The 17,161-nt window shown below is 38.1% G+C and overlaps 1 protein-coding gene across 1 annotated transcript in view; it reads left to right on the top strand.

Annotated features, from left to right (window-relative positions):
- The window catches only part of KLHDC1 (kelch domain containing 1), a 49,173-nt gene that overhangs the window by 22,020 nt on the left and 9,992 nt on the right, over nt 1-17,161 (top strand). Inside the window, exons 6-10 of the mRNA XM_028101383.2 lie at nt 1,392-1,475; nt 5,458-5,541; nt 6,017-6,075; nt 10,718-10,830; nt 12,632-12,704. Of these exons, the coding sequence (XP_027957184.1) occupies nt 1,392-1,475; nt 5,458-5,541; nt 6,017-6,075; nt 10,718-10,830; nt 12,632-12,704 (413 nt within the window). The remainder of the gene's footprint in view (nt 1-1,391; nt 1,476-5,457; nt 5,542-6,016; nt 6,076-10,717; nt 10,831-12,631; nt 12,705-17,161) is intronic.

Below are 17,161 nucleotides of genomic sequence, written 5' to 3'. Positions count from 1 at the left end.
TGTTTTCTCTTTTTTGGATTCAGATTCAGTTGGAGGAGGTTCTCTCACCTTCTCTCACCTAGTGGTATTAGCCTTCATGGCTACTGGCAGAATAATGTCTTACTTTATTAATCACTTACACCTGTTTCTGTTAGACAAGTAGAGATTTTAGCACAACCTGGAAAAACTCTGTTCATAGACAACCAGAATGGCTGTTGCTGACACACACCTCCTTCTAGGTATGTCTACCAGAACTATTCATAGCTCAGGCTGACCTCTGTATGACAGTGAGTAAGTTGGTCGTGATATTACCTTTCCTACTTATTCTTACTGGTTAGAGAATAAACTAATGAAATAAGACATGACATAAAAATGATACCTTTTAAAAGATAACTTTAAAAACCATTGATCCTAGCACCAAGATACATAGTAGCTCTTCCGTTTTACCTTTCACTAGCATATATTGTTATTGTACATTGTAATGTAAATATATATGTACATTTCATGTATATCTTTTTGTGTATAGGTATTTAAAAAGATCTCTATGTATTTACATGGTTTTTGAGTTTTTAAAATAAAATACCTTTAAAGTTTTGTTACTTATAGTATTACTGATAATTTTCAGAAATATAAATTCCCATTACTTATATCTACATATTTTTACTCATTTTTTTTCTCTCCTAGTACAGTTAGGCTAAGAATCATGTCCTGATGTTTCTGGTGTACAAGTAGATTTCTTTTCATCTATATTTTAAATTAAGGAAATTGTTTAGTGTGTTTAACTTGTTTGACAAGTTCTGACAAAAATGAATAGTAGTTCTGGCATAGAACCTAAAATTGACACAGAGGTAAGCTAAAGCAGTAATAGAGGATTTCAACAATCCAGAGATGCTAAATATAGTATAATTGCTAAATGGCTGCCCTGCTGATAATTTTGTCTCTTAGAAGGCAGGTAAGAGAGCAAGCCCAAGTTTGACCTGTAAGAACAAATTGCTTGGTTAAGTAGAAGTGATTGGAGCTTTTTGGAAAAAGGAACCATGGTCCCCTAAGGTTCCTAATTGCAAAGATTAGGAATTCTGAGCATGCACTGTAGGAACACAGATTGCAAGATATAAATGTCATTTTGTCCTCTGCAATTTCCAAAGAGAGAATTCTTTGAAGGAATTGGAAGATTATCAACAAGTAAATTTATGACTCACTGCAGGTAGTGCTAAGAGAAGACAAGTTGCTACTGGTTTGGAGGCCACACTTTGTGGGCCACTGGCGTGTGCATTAGCTTTATGACTATGGTAACACTTACCTCTGTTTTTATAATGGTGTCTATTATTTCACCAGTAAATATGCAATGACATTTATTACAATAACCTAAAGATTATAAAAGCTTTGAAATATTTTTAAAATTCCTGTTTTAGGAAGAACAGATCTTCTGGGGATGGCATAATGATGTTCATGTATTTGATACAAAGACACAGAATTGGTTTCAACCAGAAATTAAAGTAAGTATTGTAAAAAGTTACCTTTGTATTTATATACTCTTTGATACTTTATTTTTTTCTAAAGATTTTATTTATTTATTTGACATGGAGAGAGGGATAGTGAGAGAGACAGCACAAGGGGTAGGGGTTAGCGGCAGGCAGGCAGAGGGAGAGGGAGAAGCAGGCTCTCTGCCGAGCAAGGAGCCCGATGTGGGGCTTGATCCCAGGACCCTGGGATCATGACCTGAGCCGAAGGCAGCCGCTTAACCAACTGAGCCACCCAGGTGCTCCTTACTCATTGATACTTTAAAAGAATATTTTTTTGCTAAATTATTTGGATTTTAGCAATTGAGTTTATAATCATATAATCCCTTGAGTACCATCACTAATACTTTTTTTTTAATCACCTGTTTTTCTCCAGGCTAGCTAAGTTTTTCTAGAAAAATCTTCTAAAGTGGGTACCATCATCATTCTGTACCCACAAGTGTGATGTCCTGATTTAATGGTGGCACTTTTAAAATGTCCCTTTAGGGCACCTGGGTGGCTCAGTCCATTAAGCATCTGCCTTTGGCTCAGGTCAGGATCTTGGGGTCTTGGGATAGAGTCCCTGCTCAGTGGGGAGTCTGCTTCTCCCTCTGCCCCCCCACCCTGCTCATGCTTGCTCGCTCTTTCTCTCTCTTGCAAAAATAAATAAAATCTTTTTTTTAAATGTCCTTTTATAATCAAGTCCACAATTTTGAAAAGCCCATATTTCATAAACTCTTGAAATCTACATGCAATTAAAGCATGATAAAAATACATTATTATACTCTCTCATGTGCTGGTGAGCAAACCCAAATTCAAATTAGCTTAAGCCATAATGAATTTTTACATAGAGGGAAGTTTTATTTTGGAGTGTCTCACACAGTGGAAGAGCAGCAGGGATTAGGGCCTCAGGAGCTAGAGCAAGTTACTCAACACCATCACAACATTTTACATCGCTTTGTTAGCTTCTCTCTGATTCTCTTTGTCTGCTAGCTTCATTCTGTCTGCTGCAGACCAGCCACCTCACTTAGGAGGGAATATGGTCCTGGCTATCCAAGCAGTCCTTTCCATTGGTGCTGTGTTCTTTCAAGGTCTACAGATTAGTCCTAGAAAAGGACTCTGGCCGTATTTGGGCAGGTTCCCCCTCCTAACATTAGTCCCTGTTGCCAAGGGGGTGATAGGCTAGGCTCACATCTTAGGCCTACCCTAGGAGGCCGGGGGTTGTGGGTGATAGGTCACTAGAACTGTGCAGAATGGAGTGCTAAACAGGCAAAACCAAAACTGTCCACTAGTATGCACAAATGACATACATCCATTTGAATTTTAAGATTTATGTCTTTGTTAATGAAATAAAAGCATTTTATCTCTGTTCAGATAATTTTATGTCAGCCAGCAGGTGCCAAGAAATAGTGTTGAGACTGGATCTATTAAAACTTTCGGGCAGCATCTGTAGCCTCTCCTTCTTTAGAGAAAAAGCAGGCGTCTGCAGATCTCGAAGGCATATTTGTGGCATGTGCTTTGTCGGGGCAGCGGGCTGGCCCAGTCAGTGGAGCATTCGACTCTTGTTCTCAGGCTTCTGAGTCCAAGCTCCATATTGAGCTGGAACCTACTTAAAAAAAAAAAAAAAAAAAAAAAAAGGTAGAATGTGATCCTGAGGATAAGGGAGCTGAGGTAACTTATAATTAGTTCTTGGGCTCCTTCTTTCTCTTCTTACCTCAGTCTGTAACCCCCCTCCAACATTCTTATATTACTTTGACCCTATTTTAGTTCATATTTACCAAGATTTTCACTGTAATTTCTCTGATGATTTCTTCAAATAAGTTCTTATATTGTTTATATTTTATCTGAAAGTTCTTCTGACATGGCTGTAGCTGGATGTCTCTTCATTTTTTTAGACATCTTCTTAAAGTACTACATTATTCCCAAATATCAGCACCGAAAGACAAGGCAACATGGTAGAGTGTACCAATTATATTGGTGTCAAAGTTAAAAGAAATTGGATTTGCATTCTAATTCTGTCCTAAAAGAGCTCTGTACTTTAGATAAGCCATTTAGTGTGTCATCTATAAAATGGGAAGGTTGAAAGTGTTTTTCCTACATGGGATTTTTACCCCTTAAGAGCAATATATTAGTAGTAGGGATCTTTGAGTTATTTTCAGTATTTCAAGCAACTTAAGAAGCATTGTACATTATTTAGGCAGTTAGACACACAGATTAATGCAAGTGCCCTTTCTTTGTTTTTGTTTGGAATTACATGAATTCAGTTTATTCAGAAGCTTTAGGTGGCTAATAAATACATTTGATAGGGGCGCCTGGGTGGCTCAGTCGTTAAGCGTCTGCCTTCGGCTCAGGTCATGATGCCAGGGTCCTGGGATCGAGCCCCGCATCAGGCTCCCCGCTCAGCGGGAAGCCTGCTTCTCCCACTCCCACTCCCCCCACTTGTGTTCCCTCTCTCACTGTCTATCTCTCTCTCTCTGTTAAAAAATAAATAAAATCTTTAAAAAAAAATACATTTGATAGAAGTTTGGTATTTATTTCATAATAAATGTGTATATAGTAGAATAATTTTTCCAAAATTTCAGATCAGGAATGGGGTAATAATAAAGATTTTGTCTTGCTGGAATAGCTGGGAACCACATTTCAAAAGATTCTCTCTCACTTATTTAAGTGTTAAATTGGTAATATCTGAATTATTTCTTACTGTGTTTGCTTCAGGACAGTCATTCAAGTAAGCCTGAAAAGTCTAGAGAGTTATGATATTGGTAGTAGAGCTTAAATGTCCTGTGCCCACATTCAGGAGCCAATGCACTGAAAATGTTGAAAAAGTTCTTTCCGAACTTGGACTGAAATGCATACACAAAGGCACCCACCGTGAACACATGGAAATTATTGCAGAAAATTTTTCTTTCAAATCTCATTCATTCATCTGCCCATTATATTCTCTCTTTTCCCACCAATCCAAAACTTCTCTGGAGAAAAGATCTGCTCTATTTATTCAAAGTAAAGTATAGAAAAGTGTTATCGGTTAATGGGAAGAGTTTTAGTAAGCAATAAAGCACTGTTTGGCTTAAGTGAAGTTCTTATTGTGGAATTTGAGACACCAAGAGTTTGAGGGGGCAGATGCGATTTTTTAGAGTCTCTGAGATCATCACACTGTGTACTGCTCACTCATAATATGAACTCTGTGGGAGAAGGGGGTGGGGAGAGAGTGGGAAGGAGGGAGAGAGAGAATCTTTTAAATTTGATTTTTAAATCTTTATATTTCGAGCTGAAATTTACATGAAATTTTATTTTGCTAAATAGTGTCAGGCATTTAAGAAAAGCACTTTAAAAAGTAAAGATCAGGGTGAGTAAATTTCATTCTTTTTTTTTTTTTAAGATTTATTTATTGAGAGAAAGCGTGCACAGGAGCAGGGGGAGGGACAGAAGGAGGGGGAGATAGAGACTCTCAAGCAGCCTCCCAGCTGAGTGCCCATGGAAGGCAGGGCTCCATCTCACGACCCTGAGATCATGACCTGAGCCGAAACCAAGAGTCAGACGCCGACCGACTGGGCCACCTAGGCGCCCCTAAATTTCATTCTTGAAGAGCAGTGTTTGTCTATAATCATTACTGTTTAGAATGAACTTTTGCATTAGATTTTTTTTTTTAAAGATTTTATTTATTTATTTGACAGAGAGAGACACAGCGAGAGCGGGAACACAAGCAGGGGGAGTGGGAGAGGGGGAAGCAGGCTCCCCGCAGAGCAGGGAGCCTGATGCGGGGCTCGATCCTCGATCCCTGGACCCTGGGATCATGACCTGAGCCGAAGGCAGACGCTTAACGACTGAGTCACCCAGGTGCCCCTGCAGTAGGATTTTTATTGAATTACAGGGGTAATGGTGATTTGGTGTCAGGTATTTCTCATACTGAGTGTAAGAGTGGGACACCCTTAGAGATGTTTCAAGGCTTTGCATTGTGTTTTCTCATCTCTGCTTGCAGGATGGAGTTCCTCCACAGCCGCGAGCCGCGCACACATGTGCAGTTCTTGGAAATAAGGGCTATATTTTTGGCGGACGTGTTTTGGTTAGTGTTTTTAATGGAAATGGTATTTTTATGTGTGATTCTTCTTACAAAAAATATTTTCTGATTTTGGGGAACAAATGACTATTCAAATTGTATAGATACTAAAATGCTGTTCAGTAATAACATTTATTTATTTTCCATCCCCTAAACAGACTATACATGAGTCATCACAGATGATTTATAAATCATATTATAATGAGGAGACTCCTTCACTTCAGTGCATAACCAGAAAAGTTTAATTTCTGAACATCTAAATCCTGTTAGTTTAAACCCATTTCTTCCTTTCCCCCTTGACAAATTAATTGGGTAGCTCTATATCAATTTGATTGACACTTAGCGTTGTTTCCCAATATATAAATTCTGATGTTAAGTAAAATGCAGATGGTCTATTTTTAATCTGAAATAACTTTAAAACCAAAATTTTAGCCCATGAAAAATGTAAAACACAGACTAACTTAACACACTTTTATTTTAGCAAACTAGGATGAATGATTTGCACTATCTGAACTTAGATACCTGGACTTGGTCTGGAAGGTAAGTTTGAGACTTAAGTATATTTTAATCAAAAGGCGTGTGTGTGTGTGTGTGTGTGTGTGTGTGTCTCTTTGGGACCAAAACCCAAATTTGAGTCTCTAGAAGTGAATTAGTGTCTTTTTCCTTCAGATTATATGTCTAAGCAAAGAATATACAGATTTAAATGCAGAGTTTGTTCTTTAACTAAACTAAATAATACATGAGAATACCAGCAGTTTAAAACTGATTATGTAAAAGTGCTGGTTTTGTACCAAGTATTCTTGAGAACTGGTCAGTAGAAGAAATGAAGGAAGAGTTTATTGGGGTCATCACAAGTAAACAGATAATGAAGTAGGTAAATGTCAGATTTTAATTGTAGTTCAAAATATATATTTAACAATAGAATAAATCTATTTAGCTATCACTTCAGCTGTTCGTGTAATGAGATGGAATCAGAGCTATATATTATTCCAAAATAGAAATGCTATTAAAAATGAAACTGTGAAACTGCCAGAAAAAAAATTATAGCAGATTGTCTTTAAAATCTTGGCATGGAAAGTTTTTCTAAAGATGGTATAAACCCCAGGGCACCTGGGTGGCTCAGTCGGTTGAGTGTCTGCTTTCTAGTCATGATCTTGGGGTCCTGGTATCAAGCCCTGCAGTGGGCTCCCTGCTCAGCAGGGAGCCTGCTTCTCCCTATCTTACTGCTTGTGCTCTCTCTCTCTCTCTCAAATAAATAAATAAAATCTTTATTTTGTTTTGTTTTTGAGATTTTATTTACTTGAGGGAGAGAGAGCAAGAGAGAGCACGAACAGTGGGGAGGGGGAGAGGGAGAGGGAGAAGCAGACTCCCCACTGAGCAGGGAGCCCGACATGGGGCTCAATCCCAGGACCCTGAGATCATGACCTGAGCCAAAGGCAAATGCTTAACTGACTGAGGCACCCCTCAAGTAAATAAATAAATAAAATCTTAAAAAACTATACCAAAGTTAAAAGGCAAATTGGAAAATGCAAACAAAAAATAAATTAGAAGTCATATTTGCAGTATTTTTTTTAAAGATTTTATTTATTTATTTGAGAGAGAGAGAAAGCACCAGTGGGGAGAGGGGCAGAGCGAGAAGGAGAAGCAGGCTCCCCGCTGAGCAGAGAGCCCAATGCGTAGCTGGATCCGAGGACCCTGAGATCATGACCCGAGCTGAAGGCAGACACGTAACAGACTGAGCCACCTGGGTGCACTTGCAGTATTTTTTACAGGGCTTAAATCCACAGGAACTTAGAAAATCAGTAAGGAAAAGACAAATAATCCAACAGAAGAGTGGACAAAGAAAGAACATAAATGAGCAACTCAGAGGAGAAATACAAATGGGCAAAAATTATTTTCTTTTTTAAAAGCTTTTATTTATTTGAGAGAGAGACACACAGAGAGAAAGAGAGAGAGAGCATGAGTAGGGGGAGGGGCAAAGGGAGATGGAGAAGCAGACTCCCTACTGAGCAGGGAGCCTGACGTTGGACTGGATCCCAGGGCTCTGAGACCATGACCCCAGCTAAATGCAGACACTTAACCAACTGAGCCACCCAGGTGCCCCCCAAAATTATTTTAAAAAGATGTTCAGGGGCGCCTGGGTGGCTCAGTCGTTCAGCGTCTGTCGTGGGCTCAGGTCATGATCCCAGGTTCCTGGGATCCAGCCCCACATCAGGCTCTCTGCTTAGTCGGGAAGCCTGCTTCTCCCTCTCCCACTCCCCCTGCTTGTGTTCCCTCTCTTACTGTGTCTCTCTCTGTCAAATAAATAAAATCTTAAAAAAAAAAAGATGTTCAACCTTATAGACAATCAAAGAAATGGAACTAAAAATAATAGTTTTCATTTATCAGATAAAAATAATCACAAATAACCAGTGTGTGCTAGGTTATAACAACACAATTAGCGGGAGTATAAATTGGTACAGTTTTTCTGGAAGGTAGTTTGGCAATATGTTTAAAATGTAAAATGGGGGGGGTAATATGTTTAAAATGTAAAATAAAATAAAAGTATGCAAGCCAGAGGCACCTGGTTGGGTAAGCATCTGCCTTTGGCTCAGGTCATGATCCCGGGGTCCTGGGATCGAGCCCTGCAGTGTTGGGCCCGCTGCTCAGCGGGGAGCCTGCTTCTCCCTCTCCCTGCTGCTCCCCCTGCTTGTGCTTGCTCTCTCTCTCTCTTTCTGTGTCAAATAAATAAAATCTCAAAAAAATAAATAAAACGTAAAATGGAATTTCTACTTTGACCCAGAATTTCTCCAAAGACAGTAACTGGACATGTGTGCGCGTGTGCGTTTGTTTTACAACATTATTAGAAAACCAAGAACTGGCAGTCAGTCCTCATGTTCACAAGTGGGGATTGTTTAAATCATGGTACATTTGCCCAGTGGGCTACTATGCTTCCATTACCAAAGGAAGTTATAGAAATATTCTACAACATATTAATTGAATGAAAAAAGTTGCAGAACAGAATATATGATCCCATTTATATTTTTTAATAAATATGTTTATATGTACATTAAAACCTAGAAAGATAGATACCAAATTATTATAATTTCTTATTGCTGGAGGACAGGATTATAAGAGAACTCTCCTTTTTAAAAATACTTTTGTGGAAAAAAAATTTTTGTGGTTGTTGAACATTTTGTAATCAATATGATTCTTAGAGTCAGCACAAACCATAAAAATATTTCCATTTTGGAAAAAATAATTATATCTTCTACAAACGGCCCACATTATTCTGGAACATTCCAGAATGCTGGAAAATGGTATCTTCTCACCTCCTAAATTAAACTTTTGTACTTAGGTTTTTATTTTTTTAAGAATAGGACAGTATTTGTTTTGGAGTCCTTAGAGGTTTATCCTGGAACTGGAATGGTTTACATACTTTTTTTTTAAGATTTTATTTATTTATTTGAGAGAACGAGCAGTGGGGAGGGACAAAGAGAGAGAGAGAGAGAGAGAGGAGCAGACTCCCTGCTAAGCAGGAAACCCAATGCTTCTATTTTTCTGCTTCTATTGATATGATCATTTGATTTTTCTTTAGGCTTATTGATATGATGGATTCCATTAGCTGCTTTTTGAATGTTGAACAGACCTGCATACTGGGAATAAGTCTTATTTGGTCATGGTGTATAATTCTTTTAATTTTTTGGATTTGATTTACTAATATTTTGGTGAGGATTTTTGCATCTATGTTCATGAGCAATATTGGCCTATCATTTTCTTTTCTTGGGATGTCTTTGTTTTTTTGTTTTGTTTTTTAGATTTTATTTATTTGAGAGAGAGAGAGTGAGGAGAGAGAGAGAGCACAAGGCAGGGTTGGTGGGAGAGGCAGAGGGAGAAGCAGGCCTCCTGCTGAGCAGGGAGCCCAATGCCGGACTCAATCCCAGGACCCTGGAATCATGACCTGAGCCGAACACAGACACTTATCTGACTGTGCCACCCAGGCCTACTTTTATTTTATTTTTATTTTTTTAATTAATTAATTAATTTATTTATTTAAAAGATTTTATTCATTTATTTGAGAGAGACAGAGAGACCCGGAGCATGAGAGGGGGGCGGAGCAGAGGGAGAAGGAGAGGCAGACCCCCCCATTGAGCAGGGAGCCTGACAGTCAGGGGCTCAATCCCAGGACCCTGGATCATGACCCTAGCTGAAGGCAGCTCCTTACCTGACTTAGCCAACCAGGCGCCCCTGCATACTTTTATTTTGAAGCTAGAGTAGCTAGCATTTTCAGCTAAGGAAGCTTGGGAAGTTGTACAGCAAGTAAACCAAAGTAAAAGCAACAACACCCAAACCCCATAATATCCTTGAAGAAATCAGCTGAAAATATAAAATTAAACATGGGCCAACAATAAAAAGTTACAGACATGAAAATAATTATGTTGAAAAACTGAAGAAGTTATATGGATTAAACAAGAATGATATGAAGTATGCGCCGGAATTAACTGGGAATTGACTTCATAATTTTCAGTCTGTGTTCTGTGACCAGGTGGAATAGAACTAAATGGAAAGATTGTTTATTTATTTATTTTTTAAGATTTTTAATTTACTTATTTGACAGAGAGAGACACAGCGAGAGAGGGAACACAAGCAGGGGGAGTGGGAGAGGGAGAAGCAGGCTTCCCGCTGAGCAGGGAGCCCGATGCGGGGCTTGGTCCCAGGACCCTGGGATCATGACCTGAGCCGAAGGCAGATGCTTAATGACTGAGCCACCCAGGCGCCCCAGAAAGATTGTTTCAATTCATCTAAGCATTTCAGAATGTTTTTAAAATCTTAATCTTAATGCAGGTAGAGATAGTAAAATCAGCTTTTTGTAAAAGTAGTGAAGGCAGGTTTTTTTTGTTTTGTAAACTTTTTTTTTTTTAAGATTTTATTTATCTGACAGAAAGAGACACAGTGAGAGGGGGAACACAAGCAGGGGGAGTGGGAGAGGGAGAAGCAGGCTTCCCGCCAAGCAGGGAGCCCGATGTAGGGCTCGATCCCAGGACCCTGAGATCATGACCTGAGCTGAAGGCAGATGCTTAACTACTGAGCCACCTAGGTGCCCCATGAAGGCAGTTTTTTACTTTAATCTGAGATGATCGGAAACCTTTTATTTTGACTAACATAGTAACTAGATTTTTATATTTTTTTTCCCTTGCCACAGGATTCCTGTTAATGGAGAAAACCCCAAACATCGGTCATGGCATACTTTAACACCAATAGCTGATGATAAACTTTTTCTATTTGGTGGACTAAGTGCAGACAATATTCCATTAAGTAAGTCAATTAAAGTTTAGCCTACAATTATTCTCTCATTCTTTTTTCTTAATTGTATTTGATACGTAAGGTGTCTTTCTTTCTTTTTTAATTGTCTGGCTTACCTTTATCCCCAGCTGTATGTTTATATAAAAGAATTAGAAGACCCCTTTGCTTTAGTACCTTTGGCTCTCCATGTTCTCCTGTTTCCTAGGTATATAGAAAAGAAAGGGTGATGGTTGAACCTAGATGAATTAAAGCCCCTTTCAACTATAATATTCTGTGATTCTGTGCCTTCCTGATTTTTGATCCAGATACTTACACTGTAGGCTGGAATGGGGATTAGAAGAACAGTCTTCCCCAGAAGGCTCTGGAAATATAAGGTGGGAAGGCCAGTTGCTTCTCTTTTTGTTCCAGAACTCTAAAGGAAAGTGCTTAGCCAGAATCTTTAAACTCCTGTTACTGCTGATTCCAATGGCTATGGTTTTGTAATAGGGTTTTTTTTTTCCCCAGCAGTAAAATTGTGGTATCAGGATAGACAAATGACTAAGAGTATCCACTTCTTAGTTTGATAGGTTAGATATCTTGTGTTTTCTTAACTCAGAAGTTTTCCATGACTAGAGGGGTTTTCATAAGAAACCTCATTTATGCAATTCCATATAGGATCTGGAAACAACTTTTTATTTTCAACAACAATTTATTGAGCATCAATCAGGCAGCAAACAAACTCCAAAAGCTGGTTAGAGAAACAGGAGTTTCTAGTAGGGGATTTTAGTTATTGCAGATGATTATGCTTCTCCAATTTGAAGGTTTTTAATTAAAAGAGATTTGGAGTCTAATAAAAAACTAACATCTATTTGTTTCAGTAGGTGTTGTTTAATATCATGTCTTTTTGAGCTGTAACATTTTGAAATCCTATTTGGTGTTTTTGGTCATTGACATGTGGGGAATTCCATGTCCTAACTCTTAGTTCAGTCAGTGTCCTCCTGGGCTTAACTTCTGGGTATTATATGACACCAAGAATTATTTTGGGGCTCCTGGGTGGCTCAACTGGTTAAGCGTCTGCCTTCGGGCTTGGGTCATGATCCCAGGGGCCTGGAATCAAGCCCCACACTGGGCTCCCTGCTCAGTGGAGAACCTGCTTCTCTCTCTGCCCCTCACCCCACTCGTTCTCTCTCCCAAATAAATAAATAAAATCTTTTAAAAAAAGAATTATTTTAATTTTGTTGACTCTGATAATGGCATTGTGGCAATGAGATGATGGCACTGTGGTTCTGTAAACACTGTATTTTTTTTATTGTTATGTTAATCACCATATATTACATCATTAGTTTTTGGTGCAGTGTTCCATGATTCATTGTTTGTTCATAACACCCAGTGCTCCATGCAGAACGTGCCCTCCTCAATACCCATCACCAGGCTAACCCATCCCCCTAACCCCCTCCCCTCTAGAACCCTCAGTTTGTTTTTCAGAGTCCATCATCTCTCATGGTTCGTGTATTTTTTAAAGCAATGTTTACTGAAGTATATATGGGGAAAATGACAGGAGATCTAGGATTTGCTTCAGAGCAATTGAGCCACAAGAATAACAAAAAAGAGCTAAATGGAGCACCTGTGACAAAATCTTGATAGTTGTTGAATCTGGGGTATGTGAAGGTTCATTGTCATGGTCACTCTACTTTTGTATATCTCTGAAAATTTTTGTGAGAAAATATGCATACACACAAAAGATAGTTGCATAAATGTAGCAGATAAATTTGGGAAAAAATTTAAATTTTATCCCAAAGACCTAATCTTAATTTCTGAACTGTCATAATTACAGGTGATGGTTGGATTTATAATGTCATAACAAATGGTTGGAAACAACTTACACACTTACCTAAAACAAGACCCAGGTAAGTCTAGAAGTTAATGAATAGTAAAATAGTTAAGAATTTCTGGAGTATTAAAATATAGCACTGATTTTGTAGTGTTTGCCATTAAAATTGTAAATCATCAAGAAAGATATCTTTCAAAGAAGCTTGATGTTACCTAAGTAATTTAATTATCATTTTAATTATGTCTGATTGTTAGAAATGGCCTATTCTGTTTTCATCCATATTTGCATATTTGAAAATGTTACCCTTTTAGGTAAACTATAGGTAAATTAGGTAAATGTATAATCTTCCCTGATAATATGAAAAGGCTAAGAAATTGGAAGTATCATATAATGTTAATATTTTTGATAAGTAGACAGGAATGGGGATGGCTTTAGTAGTTACTTGTTTTTGGAAGAGGTTTTTTGTAATTTAGTGAGAAAATTACTTTCATGTTGATCAAATAGATGGCAGATTGTTATTTTAATTAACTGATGTATTCATTAATATGCATTTTTGGAAAAGACATATGTTAATTATTTGTCATATATTATAGAGTAAAAGTTGTAGAAAAAATACATTATTAGACTACAATTGATCCTTGAACAACACAAGTTTGAATTGCATGGATCCACTTACTACATGGATTTTGTTTTGTTTTTTTAAAGATTGTATTTATTTATTTGACAGAGAGAGACACAGTGAGAGAGGGAGCACAAGCAGGGGGAGTGGGAGAGGGAGAAGCCGGCCTCCTGCGGAGCAGGGAGCCCGATGCGGGACTCGATCCCAGGACCCTGGGACCACAACCCGAGCCGAAGGCAGTCGCCCGACGACTGAGCCACCCAGTCGCCCCTACGTGGATTTTTTTTAATAAACACAGTACTGTAAATGTATTTTCCATATGAGTTTCTTAATAACATTTTCTTTTTTAAAATGTGAATGTAGTTGACGCACAGTGTTACATTAGTTTCAGGTGTACAACACGGTGATTTAACAACTCTATACATTAACCTATGCTCGCCATAATCGTAGGCACCATCTGTCACCATATGATGCTACTACAGTGTCATTGACTGTATTCCGTAGGCTGTACCTTTTATTCCCATGACTTACGCATCCGTAACTGGAAGCCTGTGTCTCCCAGTCCCCTCCCCCCGTTTTGCCCATCCTCCCCACTCCCTTTTCCTCTGTCAATCATCAGTTTATTCTCTGTATTCGTAGGTCTGAGTTTGCTTTTTATTTATTTGTTGTGTTTTGTTTATAATGTTTTCTCTAGCTTACTTTATTGTAAGAATACAGTACGTAATACATATAACATACAAAATATGTATTAATTGACTTTATGCTATTGATAAGGCCTCTGGTCAACGGTAGGCTATTAGTACTTAAGTTTTGAGGAGCCAAAAATTATATGTCGATTTTCGACGCTGGAGGGTATCAGCACCCCAACCCCTGCGTTGTTCAAGGGTCAACTGTACAAAGAAAACCACATTAGTATTGTAATTCTTTTTTTTCTAATTTGAGACAGTAGTGTAATAAAAATATATTCATAGGAAATTCAGAGTCAACACATTATAATCATTACAGTTAGTAATAGAGTTTACTCTTTTGCATGCCATGTATTTCAGAATTTTTTTTTGCTATAGATTATGTATACAAGTGTGAAGTCAACTTACTGGTATGCATTTCAGAAGTTTAATTTAAAGTGGCAATTAAGTAACTTACCTGAGAAAAAGGCCTGAAAAAATGTGTATATATTTCAGTGTCTGTAGCTATATTAATATGTATAAAACATTTAGAGTTTATCATAATTACATATGTGATTCTTACAGTTTCATGTGTAAAAATTCATTGGAATGTATTATTTTAGCAATTTGGATCTTTTGAAATGCATTTTTTAATATAAAGAGTTTTATATTAAGATATGGGAGCCCAGCGTTCTAGTCCTTGCTCAGCTACTACTTAGCTTTTTGGCTTTGGGAAAGTCACTTAAAGAAACTGAGCATTAATTTCTTCATCCCATGAAATGAGGGACTTGGATTGGAGAAGCTCTTAGTTCTCTTCCAGTCATTTAATTGTACGAATGCATTAATTCTGGACCAAAGTCGTAGTAAGAATATGTTTAATTTTTAAATTGCTCCTATTTTATAATTCAATCCTTAATAAGTAATTAGAGCAACACAACTATTACTAATAATAATATCAGTTAGAACTGAGCTATGTAAAGAGATTTCTTTGAATTCAGCTGATGTGTCATGTAAACAATATGCTTTATTAGAATGTTTAGGTGATAAGTTTAGAGCAGCTGTGAGAGGACATAAACTCTCAGTCTATAGACAAAACATCAGGTTGCAAGCTAGATGTCAACAAAATCGAGGCAGGAAAGGCTTTCCAGTGTTCTTCGATGATGAAGTCCAGGCCAGAGTTTCCCTAAGGCAGATAAGACAGAGGCAGATCTATCTTCAGGTATGAGGTGAGGAGGAGCACAGGTGGGGTACAGTTCAGTGTAAGGAGAACGTGTGTGTGTGTGTGTGTGTGTGTGTGTGTGTGTACTAATTTTTTATGAGTGAGCATTTAACATCTAAATACATTTTGTGCAAACTGTTTCAAGTTATAATTTGAAATGTAAATGGCCCAATTCTCCTCTTGTAATCCTACAGCAGGGTTTCTTGACCTCAGCACTATTGACATTTTGGACCAAATTATTCTTTGTCACTAGGGGTGTCCGGTGCACTGGAGGATGTTTAGCAGCATCTGTGGCCTTCACCCACTAGAGGCCGGTAGTACTGCCCCTCCCCCCCCCCACACCTGGAGTTGTGACAATCAAAAATATTTCAGATATTGTCAAACGTCTTTTGGGGGCAAAAATCAGCCCTGGTTGAAAACCACTATTCTGTAGGGTGGTGCTCTCTCTTCCAGGTCTCACCTTAGTTAGAGCAAGGCTTGGTCGAAAGGCCATCTATCTAGCCATATCTAACTGCCTGTACAAGTGGCTGTCAGCAAGGACCCTTTTTTTAACGGGTCTATAAAAGAAGTCCAACAAAGTGTTGACTTACAGAGCCTCAGGTACTTCCTGACAGATCTCATGACTGTTGCCGAGGTTACACATGGCCCTCTCTCCCAGAAATTAAACGTTCCTTGTATTCCATTTCCTTTATCCGGTTCCCCATCCCCAAGCCCACACCATAATCTGGGTGTCGATGAAGACTTATATCAATTTATGTTCTAACATATAAGTTGGAGAATTGGGCAGAGTAGTTCCTAAACAAAATCTCTTATGACTCAGTTCTATCGTGGGTCCCGAGTGCAACTGTCATTGAATGTGTGAGTGATCGTTTGAGGAAAGTACTTGATGTAACCAGTTGTGCATAATCCTACTGTTTGCAGTTGTGGGAGTTAAGTGAAAAGGATAAATGTACTAAAAACAAGTTATGTGGTAATAAAATAAGTGATAATGTATAATTGGGGTATCTGTTGCTTCAGCAATTTGGTCTATTAAGGAAGTCATCAAAATTCTCTCAGAGTCAAAGCAATGACTTTGTAAAATTCTTGATTTACCTTCTAAAATTGAGAACTTTACATGTATGTTTTTGTCCTGAGAGTTAGAGCTCCCAGAAATATTGAATTTTACCAAACATAAGATTATGCTTTGTAAGTAAGGTGAAATTGGAGATGACTGTGAGCTATCAGACCATTTCCAAAAGAACATTAGATGCTCTTATGAAACAATTTATTTAATAATTGAGTAAATTATGGTGGTTTTTTGTATTTGCTTTTGTTAATTAGAGTTTTTGAGCACCCACTGGATGCAGAACACCATATTTAGGCCTTTTTAAGGAGAAGCATAAAATCAGATTTCCCACGTTGCAGTGGTGTGCTGGGAAAGGGTTAACAACTGCTTTCCAGGAAAAACAAAATGAAAAGCCCAAATTTGTAGCATTTGCTGGTTTTTACCATGGCCAATTTCAAGCTCTCTCCATGATGGCACTGAACATGGATTTGGATAGAGACAGGCAGAACTGGTTTCACTGAGCCGGTAAGCCATTTCCAGCACACCACTGGCAAGTTTTATCTAAGGACCTCATGTTTGGACCTTTAGAAGATCCACACAGCAAATAATTAAAGTAGTATATAGAGCAGTTTATCTTCAAATGTAAGTCAGAAGATTATAAAATGAGCACATAAATGTTCAAAAGTGCTAACCAGGGAGGGCAACAGAGCCAGTTTGTTTAGGCATTTGGATACTTCCTGGGGATTTTGAACCTGTCTTTAAAGCCCTGAAAGAATGATTTATTATCTTAAGCATAAGAAACAGGGTGAACAAAAGCCTACAGATAGATTCTCTTAGGGGACACAAATAAATGAACTTGGCCAGAGTAGAGGGTTCATTGTGGGGCGGGGGGGGCAAGAATTAAGAATTATGGGGAAAAAAAATAATTGTTGATCGTGCATATGAGCTAAGAAAGATGGCACAGTTGCTTCCTGACCAGGACATA

Source organism: Eumetopias jubatus, unplaced genomic scaffold (genome assembly GCF_037043125.1).
Source record: "Eumetopias jubatus isolate StellerSeaLion01/CBP00866 unplaced genomic scaffold, mEumJub1_p1.0 scaffold_7, whole genome shotgun sequence".
NCBI lineage: Eukaryota > Metazoa > Chordata > Mammalia > Carnivora > Otariidae > Eumetopias > Eumetopias jubatus.
Note: the sequence above shows the minus strand (reverse complement) of the source record. Positions and strands in the feature narration are given on the sequence as shown.